The sequence below is a fragment of the Poecilia mexicana genome, unplaced genomic scaffold (genome assembly GCF_051168715.1).
Source record: "Poecilia mexicana isolate PSO_F unplaced genomic scaffold, ASM5116871v1 scaffold_4, whole genome shotgun sequence".
NCBI classification, from domain to species: domain Eukaryota; kingdom Metazoa; phylum Chordata; class Actinopteri; order Cyprinodontiformes; family Poeciliidae; genus Poecilia; species Poecilia mexicana.
Window position 1 is genome coordinate 29,914,927 of NW_028263373.1, and position 16,975 is coordinate 29,931,901.

Genomic DNA, 16,975 nt, shown 5'->3' on the forward strand with positions numbered 1-16,975 from the left:
AGTTTTTAGAGATGATGGTGACATACTGCTACCAACATGGTACACCTTGGACGAAACACAGGCTATTGTCTTCTGCCACAAAGATGATATTATTTGTGTCACCGGACAGAGCTGCGGTGAAATCTTTCTCGCTAGTAAACTGAATTTAATTCTAAAATACCTTATTAATACAGAAAAATTGATAATAGTTGTAACTCAAGCTATTATACCTGAAAACTGTCTTTACAGATTTATAGGTGGTTGGGTCTTGAAAGGATCTTCTGTAGCGGCCTGTGTTACAGGAAGTCATCTCTTTCTGAAGTATTCAAACCAGCCCATCAACAACAAAGTTATTTACCTTTCACATCTCAGTAAATTCTCTAAACCACATATCTAGATCTGCTACCGTATGATTGACTGATTGGCTGATTTGCTATTTGCGTCACACACAAAAGTATCAAACTTATTAATATGTTTGTTCCCTTTAATTCATCTCAGTTTGATTTAAATTTAAAAATACTGTATTGTGCACTTGTGATAACCAGTACTAAATTTAATTCAGTTCAGTTTATTTGTATTATTATTAGCACCAATTCACAGCATGCCACACATACATTCCAGTTGATTCTACTTATCACACAGTCCGTTGAGTTCAGGTTATTATTCAGATTAGATTTCTATCTAAAGAAATCCAAGAGGCAGCGTTTACTCCTGGACTTTACAGCAATCCCTCATACTGAGCATGCATGTAGTGACAGTGGAGAGGAAAAACTCTCCAGCACAGCTTGGGGTCCGGCCATCTGCCACGACCAGTGTTCTGTCTTTGTAGGATCAACAACAAATCATGTCTTACACCAGTTTTATTCTCTTACTCTATCACATTGTAAAGGCATGCGAGTTTACATAAATTGCCTTTAGACAAATCACTTTTGAGGAGAAATTAAGCATTGCTTGAATGTGCTGTTAAAGGGTATCAACACATTTGTTTCATGAAAACAATATTTGTGATCTAATTCTGTGATTTCTCTTCCTCTATTGCTCTTTCTCTCTCTCTCAGATATCTATTCAAAAATTTTATAATTGTTTTATCTACCCTTTTGGCTCTGCCTTGCAGGCTATGTAAACTTATTTCATTTTATATAAATAGTGTGTTTTTAGCTTTTATTTTATTTTTTTGTACCTTTGTGTAATTTGGAGTGAAGAAATTACACCAAGTCAGAGCTGGTTGTCATTAGTCTACAAAGTTGTATTTACAAAAGTATTGCAGTGGTTGGGCATAATTTATCTGTTTAAAGTCACTAAGTGTTTGTCTGACATTGTCATCTAGGATTTTCTGGTAGAAAGCAGAATTCATCATTCAGGTCTTCCAGATTCTATTTAAGTGATTTCACAGGTCTGGCAGTAATTAGTCCTGTTGTGGTGGATAAAATTGACCTAAAAATAGAGTTAATTACTGTTAAATTCATTATATTAAACAATTTTTAAGTATGTTATTACACAAAGCTGCGTTGGGTTATATTTTTCCCCTTTATTGGTTGAAATCATCGATTTGTTTTCATTTTCTCATTGATATTTGTTTGATCTGAAACATTTATGTTACAAATACATCTTTGCCTGGCTGTATATTTTGTCGTAACCTACATGCAGAAGCTTTTATATCCACACAGGTGCAGAAAATCCAACAAATCAAGTCTAAAACAGCACCGATCATCTCTTATTCCAGCATATTAAAGGCTGACGAAAATGCCACCCAGATAGCAACTCCAATGTTTCTGATTCCAAGCAAAATTAGAAAATGCTATCTGCCTTTAATCACCGGGATGAATGTCAAATGTAGATTATACAGATGTAATCGCCTTCCCCTGACACTGCAGCACATCAGTGAAATGCTCTTTTGTTCATGTGTCACATCTGCATGTCACCTGGCATGCATGTAACTGGGACTCTCTCGTCGGTCTACTGGCCCAGTGATACGACAGGTTTATTTCGAGAGGAAACCTCTCACCTGCTAGAGCCGCTCTGTTTGCCTCACTCCACCAGTCGACAAACAGTTTGTCTGAAGGGTTTTTTTGTTTTTTTGTGTTGTCATTTTCTTGCGTGTCAGAATGTCAGTGTCAACACTTTTGGACGCTGCGAAGAAATGCGTGCTTGTTTAAACGTTTGTTTCTCAGACAGAGGTGGAAAAGTTTGTTGTAAGGGTAAGTTAAATTTATTGCTTTTATTGTAGTAACCTAATCGGACACTGATCCCTTTTGGAAAAAGGAAAAGCATCACATCCCCTTTGGCAGGTTTGGTGGAGGAACTGTGATGCTGTGGGCCAGATTTCTCTTCCACTGAAACATTGTGTGAGTGCATGTTACTATGAACTCTTTGACAAATCAGGACATTGGGTCATTAATAGCTGCACTTTTCCCCAAAAAATATATGGCTAAACCAGCACAGAAAGGTTTCATCAAATACAAAATCAACTTTCTTCCATAACTGTCCCTAAATCTCATGAGGTGAGCTGAAAAGAAGAGGACTTTTGAAACAAGCCTCTCTCTTTGCTCCAACAAAAGTGTTAACAATAATCACAATTGTGCCACCGATGATTTTATCAAAAACAAATATTTCAAGTATGAGTTTTTTTTAATAAACTAAAAGTTAGAATATTTCCATAAATCATTACCAATAAAATAAGTTCAGAAATGTTTTAGGCTTCTAGGAACTTCTAAATAGAAATTCATGATCTGTATTTCTCTAGGCTGGAAATGATCATTTGTTCATCTTATTATGAGATGGACAAATGGACATCATTTGGACATGAAGTCCAAAACAGATGCAGCTGTCACCTTTTTTGATTTCTTTTTATTATTAGCTTTACAGAGAACAACTTACTTTCTTATCTGTTCAAGTAAATACATGAGTATCTTTATGTATGTGTTGATCTACAGTCTGTGGATTTGAAATCCTCTCCTATTACCTGTATATTAACACCATAAATCAGTTACCAGGTGGCATATGATGTAGGTGAAACTTACAACTCATATGAATTGCATTATGGTTCAACATCCCAGAGGAGTGGGGGGAAATAAACGGAGCGCATTAAAGCTAAAAGACGCCAAAGAGACCTTTTGACACCTCAGTGACGCTATTGTGCTTGGATTAATAATGCATGATCTTTCTGGTTACAGCGTGAACATCTAAGATCACTCTACATGACAAGTAAAGAAAATGGAATAAAAACTTCCCCTGTTTTGAAATATCTCCACTGTGGTGCCTTGTCCATAAGCCAGCGTCACACACAAGAACGAGGCCGTGACTTTAACTATGCGTGACAGAGCATGACACATTGAGCAGCTGGGAAATCCAACAATGTCTCTGCACAATAACTTCAAACACAGAAGTTGGACCTCAAGGCATTGTGTGCAGATCACTGGTTAATCCCTTATTTCCGTCTACATCTCACGTATGACTCAGTGTGTTGACACTTGGTTGGTTCTTCCTGTCCTGTGGACTTTGAAACAAACTTGAAACAACTTTAGCATTTTTTGCTGTCTAAAAAACATGATCTATAAGTGGAACATCAACAGCACACATACACAGACATGTAGCAGGGAATAAACCAAACTATTTCTGGAAATACTAACAATTTTGTGGATTAACAATGCCACCTGGTGTTGTGAACAGATCATGTTGGTTTGACGTAGCGTGGGCTTTACAGCATGTGATTATTTACCAACATCAGGAGATCCCTGACTTGACACAGAAATGTAAAACTTCATTCACCTGAAGAAAGAAGCAGAATGTTATATGAATGATATCCTGAAAGAAGGATTTAGCAGAGAAGACAGCAGCTGTGTTGTTGTTCAGTTCTTTATTTTCATTAGTCTGCTCTGTATGTTTCCTTGCTGATTGGATTAAATTATGCTTTACTAAAGTCCTGCCTATGTGAATCCATGCTTAACTTATTAGACTTTAATAACCAATCAAAAAAGACGAACATCCTCTGATCCAGTCTTGTTAATTTAGCATTTTTTCATTATTACTCTCACTGTAGATATTACAAAGCTTGGGGCAAGAGGGCATGGGATTGCTATTTCATTACTTTTGTGTACAGCCCTTTGGTCTTGCGGGTGTTCAAAGTACTCTATAAATGAAGCTGGAATGGTATCAATTGACACCAACATGGTTTAGTTGCTGTTATTTTACTGGAATTATAGGGGGTGCTGAAATTGGAGCATCAATGATTTTATATATTGCTTAGCTGTTTTTGTTGCTAATAATAAGAAGCTCCTGCCAATAAAAGAAGAAAGAGAATGTTTAATATTATGTAAAAGTTGTTTTGCTGGACAAGATAGAAAAGATGCCCTCTAAAGTTATAATCTTAAGATTATCCTTAAAAATCATTGGTTAATACAAAGACTCATACCTTTTTGCTTAGCCCTTAGTTTTTATTTGTTAAATAAAGATACGGAAGGATGGTGTCAGTGGGAGTGGTTTCGGGTTGGAGGGCGTCACGTGACGGCTCAGCTCGTCAACCAGGAAGTGAGAGGGCGGTGCTTTGAAGGGCTGGTGGGTTGATAAAAAAAATAAGGTAACCATTGCGTTTTGTTTTTATTCTTTAAAAGGTTTGAAAGATGGTATTTTGCTCGACAAATTTTAAGGGACTCTAGTTACTCTCTCGTTTAAGTTGACGTGCTTTTTGCTCTGTATCTGCAAGCTGCGCAGCTGATGCTAATCGCTGTTAGCTCAGCAGAGCTAATCCGAAAAATTAGCAGAGAAGACAGCAGCTGTGTTGTTGTTATTAGTTGAGCTCTTGTGCTAAAATCGAGTCTAAACAGGTGTTGAATTGTCTAAAAAAAATAGGCTTTTTATTTCTTCCTGCGCACTTTGTTGTACCAATAGTCTGAGCTTTTTCCTGATAACATCATAATACAAGGTAGCGGAAAAGTACCAAATTCATAAAGCAAGATACATCCAATTAATCCCTAAACTAACTAGCATTTATAGCGGAGAATTTCCTGTATTCAAGAAGAAAACAAAAACATTCAAATGGGTGGGGAAGCAACATCAGAGCCAGTGACTTAAAAAGCTGAACAAACTAATAAAGAAGGTTGACTCTTTTCTTAGGACTTCATTCGTGGCTCACTGTGCAAAGAAGAATGCATGCAAAATAGAGCGTAATTATTCAACAAGATGCCATGTTCAGAACTAATGCAACACAAACAGGAGAATAACTACACCATTGGTTTTTCTTAAGGATTAAAAAGGTGTTATTGAATTGAATACTATTCGTTTTTGGTAATTTATGTTCTATTGGACATTCAAAGCCCTTTTATTATGATGCAAAACATAACCTTTAAAGAGTGATTTGAGAGGTTTCTTTCTGATTTTGACCAATTTAAATGTTACTTCTAAGGATTACACATAAAAGATGGGAAGTTATGAAGTAATACTTGCAATCAATCAGAAAATAAAGCTATTGCTAAAATAATCCTCATTCATCCGTTAACAATTAGGAAAAGAGAACCTCACTTTCATTAGCATTTGACTTACCAAAAGGTCGTTCAAATCTGATCTCAGGCCGATTGATTTGTTGATTATTTCTAATAAAGCTAAGCATAGTATTATAATTCGTGATTTGAATTACAAATTAAACATGTGGCAGCATTAAAGTTTTGATGTGTGTGTGTTCCTACTCTGTCCTTTGGTTTCTCCTTCGCTGTGTGCCACTGATGTCGTTCTGACGTGGTCAGAATGTTCTCACAGTCGTGGCTTATTGCTATGTTTTACTCTTCAGGGCCAATCAGCTGCCTGTGCTATGTATAAAACTTGAGGGCTTGTATTGATGGACACTGTGGTTCCTAGTAATCTTTTTTTTTTTTCTGTATGACAGCATCCACCATGACAGCCATCAAGCATGCTCTCCAGAGGGACATCTTCACGCCCAACGATGAGCGTCTCCTTGGCATAGTAAATGTCTGCAAGGCAGGAAAGAAAAAGAAAAACTGCTTCCTGTGCGCCACAGGTACGAGAACCATCTGTGAGTAATGAATTAATATAAGAAAAACTACATGTTTATAATAAATCAAATGTGTGCTTGCAGTAACCACAGAGAGGCCTGTACAAGTTAAAGTGGTTAAAGTGAAAAAATCTGACAAAGGCGACTTCTACAAGAGGCAGCAGATGTGGGAACTCCGAGACCTGACAGTAGTGGATGCTAAAGATGCAAGCAAGGTCAGAGTCTGCTCTCGTCCTACTGTGCTCAAATGTCATGGAGTCAGACGTAACGTACTTTGTGTTACATTTCAGGAGAATCCTGAGTTTGATCTCCATTTCGAGAAGGTCTACAAGTGGTTGGCTAGCAGCACAGCAGAGAAGAACTCCTTCATTTCCTGCATTTGGAAGCTGAACCAGCGTTATCTGAGGAAGAAGCTGGAGTTTGTCAATGTCAGTTCTCAGCTTCTTGAAGGTTTGTTAGTCACTCTGTTAGCAGCCATCGCTGGGACTGTGTTCCCCTTTTTGTAATACGAATTATATTTCTTTTAAAGTTGCATCTTTCTCCCAAGATGATTGCTTTAAGTTAAAATTCAGTCTGCCTCTTCAGTTTTAGTGAAAGGGGACAACTTTTCTGGATTATGTTTGAGTTTCTTTATTTGTAGCATGCTTAGTAAATCTGCTTTGTGTCTCAATTTATGTTTATTTTACATGTTAAATTCTTCTTTATTCTCACTTTTTTTCCTCTTAAACTTCTCTGGCCAGAACTTCCTAAAGCGGAAGGTTGGTAGGACTAAATTTCCCCTTCCTCATTTCTTTCCATTGTACTTTTCATAACATCAAACCATCATCCTCATCAGAGACCCTCACCGTTATATAGCTCCAGTAATATGACATGTGTAACTAAACATGGAAGGCTTTTATTTTATCTTTGTTTATTCTTATTTTTTTATATAAATGTTCTGTAGAACAATTTCATTTTTAATTACTTACGGACTTTTTCCCTTTTTCTTTTTTTCTTTCTTTTTTTTTTTTTTGCTATTTCACCTTAATTATTAGAATCTTTAGTGGTTTCATGCATTGTATGTTTAGTTTATCTTGACTTTTTTCAGTTTATTATTTGAGTGTATAAAGTGCCCTGCCAAAAAACATTTGTAGGACTTAAACTTTCCCTTGATTTGTCCCATTGCCATCACAAACTTTACTGCATTTTATTGGGAATTTAGTGACAAACACAAAGTAGAGCATGATTTTTGAAATAGAAGCAAAAAAAAAACAAAACAACAGCAGCATGGTTTTCAAAATAAAAAAGAAAAGGTATAGTCCATTACAACTAGTTACTTTCAGTGTTGAGAAACTCCACTTTCTCAACACCCGGTAGAGTCACATTTACTGGGATATCTTTTGTTAACAGCAATTTTGAAGACTGAAATTTTGCTGATTTTTCTTAAAATATCTTAAGCTCAGTCCGACTGGATGCAGAACATCTGTAAACATGTGGTTACAGATTTCCAGTTGGATTTAGGGTGAGACGTTTCCCGTCACTTCTCCAATAAGAGCATGCTTTTGTTTTTGTTTCGTAATGTTAATAACAAACTAGGTGCTGTGTCCTTTTCTGCTTTCTGTTGCTCTATTGCATGAAATCAAAATAAAATATATTGAAGTTTGTGGTTGTAAAGTGACAAAATGTGGAAGAGTTTAAAAGCTATGAGAACATTTTCAACCTTTCTTCATGCTACTACCAAATTTTGCTTTCCCCTTAACCCTACATTTTCATCAGTGGTTGGAAAAATGTCCTATCAAGATATAGTTTGGTAAAACAAGAAATCCATCAGAATAGTAGTACTTCCTTCTACTCAACACGACTTTTATTGTGGTTTTGCTGTTTAGAAATTTGAAACGTACGACTCCCAAAATACCCAGTTTTAAAAAGATTCACTCTTTGTTCTTTTTGATTTCACATCGTTTCTGTTTCATGGCCTTTTTTTTTTTTTTAGAGTCGGTGCCGAGCGGTGAGAGTCAGAGCGTTGCAGGCGGTGATGAAGACGCCCTGGAAGAGTACCAGGAGCTCAGCACGCGTGAGGAGCAGGACATCGAGAGCATGATGGAGATGTGCGAGTTCGCCGTCTCCAACGCGGAAGCTTTCGCAGAGAAGCTCTTCAAGGAGCTGCAGGTTTTAGACGGGGTGAGCAAAGTGACTTCCTGATAGTCTTGACACAGAGATCCAGAATGATGTTTGTTTGTTGTTGTGTTTTTTTTTGTTTTTTACTGGGTCTTATCTCTTTTTACTCCAAGGCCAACATTCAGTCCATCATGGCATCGGAGAAGCAGGTGAACATCCTGATGCAGCTCCTGGACGAGGCTCTGGCCGAGGTGGACACCATCGAGGGGAAGCTGAGCAGCTATGAGGAGATGCTGCAGAGCGTCAAGGACCAGATGGACCAGATCTCTCAGAGCAACCGCCTCATTCAGATCAGCAACACCAACAACGGCAAACTGCTGGATGAGATCCAGTTCTTAGTGGTGAGGCGTTTTTTTTATTTGTTTGTTTGTTTGTTTTGTTTTGTTCCCCTCTGACCAAAAGTTATCAAGTGTTTTAATGGAGAAATCTGATTGTCCTTTTGCAGAACTACATGGACTTGTCAAAGGGACACATCAGGGCCTTGCAGGAGGGAGACCTGACCTCGCCTAGAGGTATAGAGGCATGCATCAGTGCCTCTGAAGCTCTGCTGCAGTGCATGAATGTGGCTCTACGACCAGGTCAGTGACCACTAAACACTAGAAAGTCATCTAGTGGTTGTTGCGTCTGTCGCGTTAACAATTTCTGGATGGAAAATTGCTCCAGAAGTTATTGGAGCTTCTGGAGCAATAACTTCTGGAGCAATTTTTTGTCTGAAACAAAAAATTGTTTCAGACAATTTTTTGTTCATTAATGCAAGTACACCCTCTCCAAGATCAATAAACCTTTAACTGTTAAACATTTAAGACTGAAACTGGAAAACATTTTAAACATCCAAAATAAATAACCAGGAGAAAAGTCAAATCAATTTATCATGCGATTAATTGATTTATTGCTAATTACGTCAGGTTTTGTTGTAGTTTGGTTTTTATGTAATCAGCTGTAATGGTTAATATTTTCTTCCTACAGGCCATGAGCAGCTGGCGGCCGTTAACCAGCAGCAGAAGCTGTTCGCCGAGCTGAGAGATACTTTTGCTCGTCGCCTCACCAATCATCTCAATAATGTGTTTGTTCACCAGGTAACGGCCTCAGTGTCATTTTGACATCGCCGTCAGAGCCTTCTAGTGATTGACATTCAGTAAATGGTCCACATGATGTGACTACTCAGCATTATTCCCTTAAGCTAAGGTTTTATTTTGTGATATATATATATATATATATATATATATATATATATATATATATATATATATATATATATATATATACATATATATGAAAAATCTAGACTGACGGGCAAAGAAAGTGAATAGAGAAGTAAACCTGAAGGTTACGTGAAAAATACCTGACGAGGACGATGCACCATTAAAATTAGCGTATAACATCACTACTACAAGTTTTTATGTATTTTGCTACAATTTTTTGTGATGGACCAAGATGAAATGGTGGATGACTGTTTTTACAAATGAAAATCTGACGTGTGTGGTCCTGAAAAGTGATGTTCATAGATGATCTGTGTTCAGTTTGAATTCCATATGACGCTGCTGGGATGTTATACAGGAAAAGATTAACAGCGCCAAGACCCGCCTCCTGGCCCCGATTGGTTGTTTGTAGTTAGTGCTGGACGATGAGTGACATTTTTAACAAATATATAAAAAATATATTTTTTATAAGAGTTACACACTCTAGGTTTAAGGAACGTACTAGAAATGCACACCTCAGCGTTCAGATTTTTATTTGAAAAACATATCGAGAAACATGTTTGTGATTTTACACAACTTTGTTTTGGTTTAACACATAAAATCCCTTTAAAATACATTGAAGTTTTTGGTTAAAATGTGGCAATATGTGAAAAAGTTAAAGTGTTATGGATACTTCTCAAAGGCATTTCATAGTAGACCTGACAATCCTGAAATATAACTTCAAATGCATTCCTTTCCTCATTCTTTGACATATTTAAACACAAAAGCAAAATTGTGGGAATAAAAGTTTAAAACTTTGTGGTTTCCCCCACATCCACCCTGTACGTGTTTGAGCTGTGAAGCCACAGTCGCACCCCAGCTGCTCTGTTTCCAGGCTCTTTTCCTCTGCCGCTCATGAACGTCCTGTTTAGCGAGCACGCTCTTCCTGAGCTTCCTGTGTTTTTTTCCAGCCTGTTCTTGACTCTGTGTTTTGCTCACTTTGAATCATCCCACTCTGCTCTCTGTCTCTGTGTCAGTTCAACCACTTCAGTTACTTCAAAATGACCATCCCTCAGTATTATAGGTCTTCCTGTCTGTCACTTCCAGTGAGTACCCTCACGGCAACCCCGCCCCTCACCCCCTGCCCCACTTGCCCTCCTCTTGCTAATGTTTTCGCCTCACAATCCACTCCAGTTTCCATGAGATTCCAGGCTTTCCCGTCACACAGAACAACATTGCATGGGGTGTTTTTCTAATTCCTTAACATCTCCCATCTGATCTCAAAGCTAAAGAGGCTTGGTCCATTTTCCTCCCCCCCTACTGACTGTCTTGGCTGAGGACTTTTCATGTTTGGGTGCTCACATTAGCTTACTTGCAATGAACTCATGTCATAAAATGCTCTGCCTGTTTTATGCTCCGTGTGCATGTCCAGCAGTGAAAAACAGTAGAGAACAAACATGCTAACAGATTGAAGCAGAGATGAGGCCCGTGAGAGTTAAACACTTGGAAAGTTATGAGTCCAAAAGTTTGGGATTAAAAGCAACAGCGTGAGGCTAAAATGGATCTAAAAGAAAATGAGGATTTACACTTTTAATGGGGTGTTTTTGTTTGTTTTTCCCCGATCCTTTCCTCAGGGGCACGATCAGAGCTCCACCTTGTCTCAGAACACGGCAGAGCTGAGCCTGCCCAAACACAGCCCCCTCCACAGGGACCTGCTGCGCTACGCCAAGCTGATGGAGTGGCTGAAGAACACCCACAGGGAGAAGTATGAAGGCCTGTCGAGGGTCAGTTTACATTCACAGCACACCCATGTTGTCAATTGTGGTTATAAGCATCAAAAATGTAACTCGATAGTTTGATGATGTTGAACATTTCAAAAATGATGGCAGTGAGACTTTCCAAAACCATGATGCTTCCAACACAAAGTTCAACTTTTAGAACAGTCCTCATGGGAAGCATTCGTTTTACTATGGTCGCCACATAACTATATCTGTGACTCATCTCACCACAGAAAACCATTCCTGTCTGCATGTCCAGCTGTATGCCTCACTTGACTTAATGTTTTACTTTCTGTAACATGAATTTTTAAAAACCATGAATTATGGAAACATGATTTTTTTTTTAGCACGCTTCTTGATTTTTACTATTTTCTCCACAGTTTAATCAGAGATAATAGTAAGTACTGCAAAACTCTTCAGATACTTATTCTAAATCTGCTAAAGTCTACTTATAAAATAAGATTAAATAAATGTTCAAAACAACACTGCAGCTCCTATTTTATTGTCATATTACTTTAGCAGCAGTATGAATAATTGTTGCGTTTCTGCTTGAAATAAAAGCACTAAGATCACACTTTTGTTTTCAGGTTTCGTGTAAATACTGTCAAGCTGTCATTTCTGTTCTATTATGTCATACAGTACAAGTATAGCATATTAAGTTGGTGACATTTTACCTTTCAGACTTATGTCGATTATATGAACCGACTGTACGAGCGGGAAATCAAAGACTTCTTCGAAGTTGCCAAAATAAAGATGGCAGGTACATCCAAGGAAGCAAAGGGAAAGTTTGGTAAGAGCTTCTACCTCTCGTCACAGTCTGAATGGTGAAGCATGCCTCGTTTCTTCAGTACATTAACTTGTGTGTGAATGGAACTCTCTTCTTATATCATTTAGTCAAATAAATGTGAAAGAAACAAGCTACGCCTCACTCTTTTAGAGCTTTTTTCGCATAAGTTCTGTTTTCAAAGTATATTTCACCGACTTATACATGTCATCCCAGGGGCTAAAGTCTTGCTTTGTGTTTTATCTTTTAATAATGTCTTCTTTTCCCTTTGCACAGGCTCTTTTCATGCTCAGCTCTGAATATTTAATATCTGCATAGGATCCTCGGTTGAGCTTTGATGTTTGGCAGAAATGTACATCTCTGCTTCCTGCGCTCTTTATTAGCTTCTTTTTTCTTTTTTTTTTGGCCTATGAAAACAAGAATTTGTTTTCAAAAGGTTTGTCTGAACTACTGCAGCGTTTGTGAGCGTTAACATGAACTGGTACAGCTAACACCTAGCCCTCCTCTGTCCCATGCTGCATGTTTTAAGCCTAACCTGTGTCTGTCTTTGATGCCTGCCTTTCTAACTGGCTGCAGCCACGCTTCCTCGGAAAGAGAGTGCGCTCAAACAGGAAACGGAAAGTAAGTATGAGATTTGGATTGAGCTGTCTGTTACAATGTGTGCTTTTAATCACTGCACTAAAGAAAGAAGAAAAAAGTAATCCTATCTTCACACTCCACCTAATACAGTCCATTACCTTGCAGTGTAATTGCTTGGTTTATGTTGAAGCCTCTCAATGCTGTTTAATCGCTCAACGCACTTTGTAATTCTGTGGTTAATGCCAAAAGGACCCAACAAAATGACACTTTGTGTTAAAATAATTGCTGCTTGAGTTGTGCATTTTAAAAACAAATGTGTAGAACTCAAGATTGAACATTTTTCTTGCTAAACACCGACTTACTGTGTTGACCGTGCTGCGTCAGGCCTGCATGGCAGCTCTGGGAAGCTCACGGGCTCCACCTCCAGCCTGAACAAGCTGACTGTTCAAGGCTCCAACAGCCGCCGATCTCAGTCTTCCTCCCTGTTGGACATGGGCAACATGTCTGCCTCCGACCTGGATGTGGCCGACAGGACCAAGTTTGACAAGGTGATGGTGCATTTTTCAGTCTACAACAGGGAAAAGCTTACCGGGGGAAGAAAGTTAGCTGGTTCTTCCTGGAAGTTATTTAAACAAGTGCAGTTTAAATGAAGATCAAATACATAATTTATTTAACAATTATAGGGCTGAAATGATTCATCGAATAAATTGTGATTAATCGATGATTAAAAAGAATCAACTAATTTAGTAAGCGATTAATCATTAACGTATTAGTGATTATACAGACTCAAAAAATTGCCATTTGCTGAAATAACAAAATATTCAGAGCAGTGATTAAGCCAAAGCTGTACAAAAATATACATTTTGCAGAAATAAAAAAACTCTGTATATGTGCTACCCAGAACTGTAAAGGTACAATCAGTAAAAAATTGTACTTAGCTTCACTTGGTTCAAATTCTATGAAGAAAAAAATAATCTCCAATTAAGCAGCTTTTGCTATCTAGTTATTATGTGCCAGTTTTTTAATTGGATTAATTGATTAATCATTGGAACAATCGATAGTACGATTGATTACTAAAATAATTATTAGTTGTAGCTTTGAATAATGACAAAAAAAGACTAAGTGAACTTATCATTTCTGAGGCAGTATTTACATAGATTAAAACGTAATAAAATCAGAGTGTTCTTCTTTTCATTCATTTATTGTGTGCGTCTTGTTTTGTACTTGAGTTAAATGGAGTGTGGTTGTTTTCGCAGATATTTGAGCAGGTCCTCAGTGAGCTGGAGCCTCTGTGTCTCGCAGAACAAGACTTCATCAGCAAGTTCTTTAAACTGCAGCAGCACCAGACCGTTTTGCCGCCTCTCGCACAGGTGCGTCTGATGCCACACAAGACAAACCTCTCTCACATCCAAATGAATGACGAGCCAACGGCAGCATTCCTACGTTTTCGTCTCATGCCAGGACCTGCATCTCCTCTCAAAACAGAAAATATTGCAGTAGCGGATATTGCCATGTCGATAGTGACAGCAGCATTCGATACTTGTCACTAGACGCTTAATATGACTTGTCATTGTTTTATTTCTGTTCGTCCTGTCAGCCTGAAACAGAAGAGGTGGATGGAAGCGTCCCGTCAAGAGTGCCTCCCCAGGCTGACCACCGACACTCCGTATCATCTGAGTGAGTACTTTGACAAGCTTGTAGTAAAAATACCATCAATCCCTTGTTATTATATTTCATGATGTATTTTGTTGTTTTGTAGCAGGGAGGCAGATAGTGAGATCTTTCTTGTTCTTCCTGCTCCATATTTCTCAAGGAATTTTGTTTATTTTGTTCGTATTTGTCATAAGATGTGCTAAGGCAGTATTATGCAAAAGCTGCTTTTTTTTTTTTTTTTACTTTACATCATGTTGTGATGTTATTCCCTCATCAAAATCATACCTGGAGTGTTGATTTGATTCCTCCATGTATGTTTGAGAAATCCTTTAATCTCCCATGGCAACCATTCATGGCTGGACTTAGCTCCACCTTTGAGGTGCAGTTCCTCCTTAAAGCTGCAGTTTCCGAGCTTAAGCCTCACAGAGCTGCCCTCCCTTGCACCTCCTCCTCTCAGCTCCTTCAGACTAGCCAGCGGCAATTAGCAAACAGCTGATGGAACTGAAGATCTGCTGAACTCATTATAGGAGCTACTTCTCAGTGTAGTGCTGGTTAAAAACATTCCTGAAGGAGGAGTTTCAGAGAAAGCAGGAGCTTTTAAAGAGACAGAGGCCCAAATCCAAAGCGTCAAATTACAAATTCAGTTTTCTTCTAAGTCATATTTGATATATACAGCATTTTTTATAACAACTGAAGGTAACATGGTTACTTGATTGAGCTATAAAATGACTCTATGTGCTTGAAAAATACATAATAGTGCCCCTTTAATATATATATATATATATATATATATATATATATATATATATATATATATATATATATATATATATACACACATTGAAACGGGGGATGGAGGGGTGAAATGAAGTTAATTCAAACTTTTCCGTTTGTGATTAAAGGAAAGACCTGGTTCGGCTGATGATGAATAAAATCTTCCAGAGCATCGAACCCGAACTCAACAGCCTGATCGCCCTGGGCGACAAGATCGACAGCTTCCACTCTCTGTACATGCTGGTGAAGATGAGTCACCACGTGTGGACAGCTGAGAACGTTGATCCAGCCTCTTTCCTCAGCACCACCCTGGGAAATGTGCTGGTCACCGTAAAGAGGAACTTTGACAAATGCATTGTGAGTAGAGTCCGTTCTAGGCAGGAACAGTCCAGTCTTTTACTTACTTACTTATTTATTTATTTATATTGAATGGCTGTAGCCAGTTGAAATCTGTGTTCTTGATACAGTCAGGTCAGATTAAACAGATGGAAGAAGTGAAGATTTCGAAGAAAAGCAAAGTTGGGATCCTGCCTTTTGTCACAAGATTCGAGGAGTTTGCGGAACTGGCTGAGACGATCTTCCGTAACGCAGAGCGCAGAGGGGACCTGGATAAAGCCTACGTGAAGCTTATCAGAGCTGTTTTCATGAATGGTCAGACTTCTGGTGGCATTTAAAAAAAATAAAAAATCTCCTTGTAATGCCTGGAAGCAGAATATCTAACATTAGCTGTCTTTTCAGTGGAGAAAGTTGCCAGCGAAAGCCAGAAAACGCCCCGGGACGTTGTCATGATGGAAAACTTCCACCACATCTTTTCTACGTTATCACGCCTAAAGATTTCCTGCCTGGACGCAGAGAGACGGGAGGCCAAGCACAAATACACCGACCACCTGCAGTCTTATGTAATCAACTCCCTTGGTCAGCCACTGGAGAAGCTCAATGTAAGAATTATCTTCCAGTTCTACACAGATGTACATGTCCAGAGATGTTATAGTGGGTAAGATGTCGTCTCTCTCGCAGCATTTCTTTGAAGGAGTTGAGGCGCGTGTGGCTCAGGGCGTACGTGAAGAGGAGGTGAGCTACCAGCTGGCTTTCAACAAACAGGAGCTGCGCAAGGTCATCAAAGAGTATCCCGGTAAGGAGGTGAAGAAGGGTCTGGACAACCTTTACAAAAAGGTGGACAAACATCTGTGTGAGGAAGAAAGTTTGCTGCAGGTGAGAAACGTTCAGCGTTGTGAGATTTCAACGTCCACCCTGCTACTTCTAAAATGCTGCACTTTCTCATCTCCTCCACCAGGTGGTGTGGCACTCCATGCAAGATGAGTTTATCCGTCAGTATAAGCACTTTGAAGGTTTGATAGGGAGGTGTTATCCTGGTTCTGGGATCACCATGGAGTTCACCATCCAGGACATGTTGGAGTATTTCTCCAGCATTGCCCAGTCCCATTAGTTTGCCTGCTGAAAACTGTTCTCTGATGATTCACTACTGCCTCACTTTGGCTGAATATTCATTAACTATCGTGCTTGAAGTATGAACATTTCATGTGAGTGACTGTTTTATTAAAAGTGAGTTGTACAACAAGCGGTTACGCAGATGTTGCAGCACTACTTGTGTGCCTGTATGTTCCTTAAGCAGTTTTTCCATACACACTAAATTGTCACATTTTTATTTCACCATGTCATGTGTACAAAATAAATTTGCACTTGAAGCTTCCCAGAAATGATCTGTCAAAGTTTCATCATAGACATAGAAGGATACACCTTGCGCCTTTTTTGTTTGCCCGTAGAAAGTGCATGATAGCAGGTCCGCCATATTGTGAGTGGAAAGTATAACAGGTATGCTTGTAAAAGAACTATGAATAAAATAAACATGCAAACTTAGCTACTTTAAAAAAATGTTTTGTGAAACTATTACTTTTTATTAACAGTGTCTCAGACAGGAAAGGGACAATAAGAAGGGAGCAGGGAGTTTCTTTTTTATGTTTCAACTGCGTATAATGCCATACTGCCTCAACACTGACATGAACGGATTTTTTTAATGAAAAGGCATAGATACGCCGAATTTAAACATTTCAAAAAAAATTTTTTCCAG

General features: G+C 38.5%; 1 protein-coding gene across 2 annotated transcripts; it reads left to right on the forward strand.

Annotated features, from left to right (window-relative positions):
- Positions 1–4,453: 4,453 nt before the first annotated feature.
- Positions 4,454–16,779, forward strand: exoc1 (exocyst complex component 1). 2 transcript variants are annotated; one of them, XM_014997619.2, is made up of 19 exons: positions 4,454–4,555; positions 5,858–5,989; positions 6,068–6,198; positions 6,274–6,433; positions 7,956–8,143; positions 8,254–8,481; positions 8,586–8,718; positions 9,107–9,216; positions 10,953–11,102; positions 11,778–11,886; positions 12,457–12,501; positions 12,844–13,007; positions 13,716–13,829; positions 14,057–14,136; positions 15,015–15,243; positions 15,354–15,537; positions 15,625–15,824; positions 15,904–16,098; positions 16,181–16,779. In XM_014997619.2, exons 2-19 carry the CDS (start codon positions 5,866–5,868, stop codon positions 16,331–16,333), a joined length of 2,697 nt encoding a protein of 898 aa, XP_014853105.1. In that variant the 5' UTR covers positions 4,454–4,555; positions 5,858–5,865; the 3' UTR covers positions 16,334–16,779. The 2 variants fall into 2 exon arrangements, with proteins under 2 accessions (XP_014853105.1, XP_014853122.1); XM_014997636.2 differs by lacking the exon at positions 12,457–12,501.
- Positions 16,780–16,975: the final 196 nt, after the last annotated feature.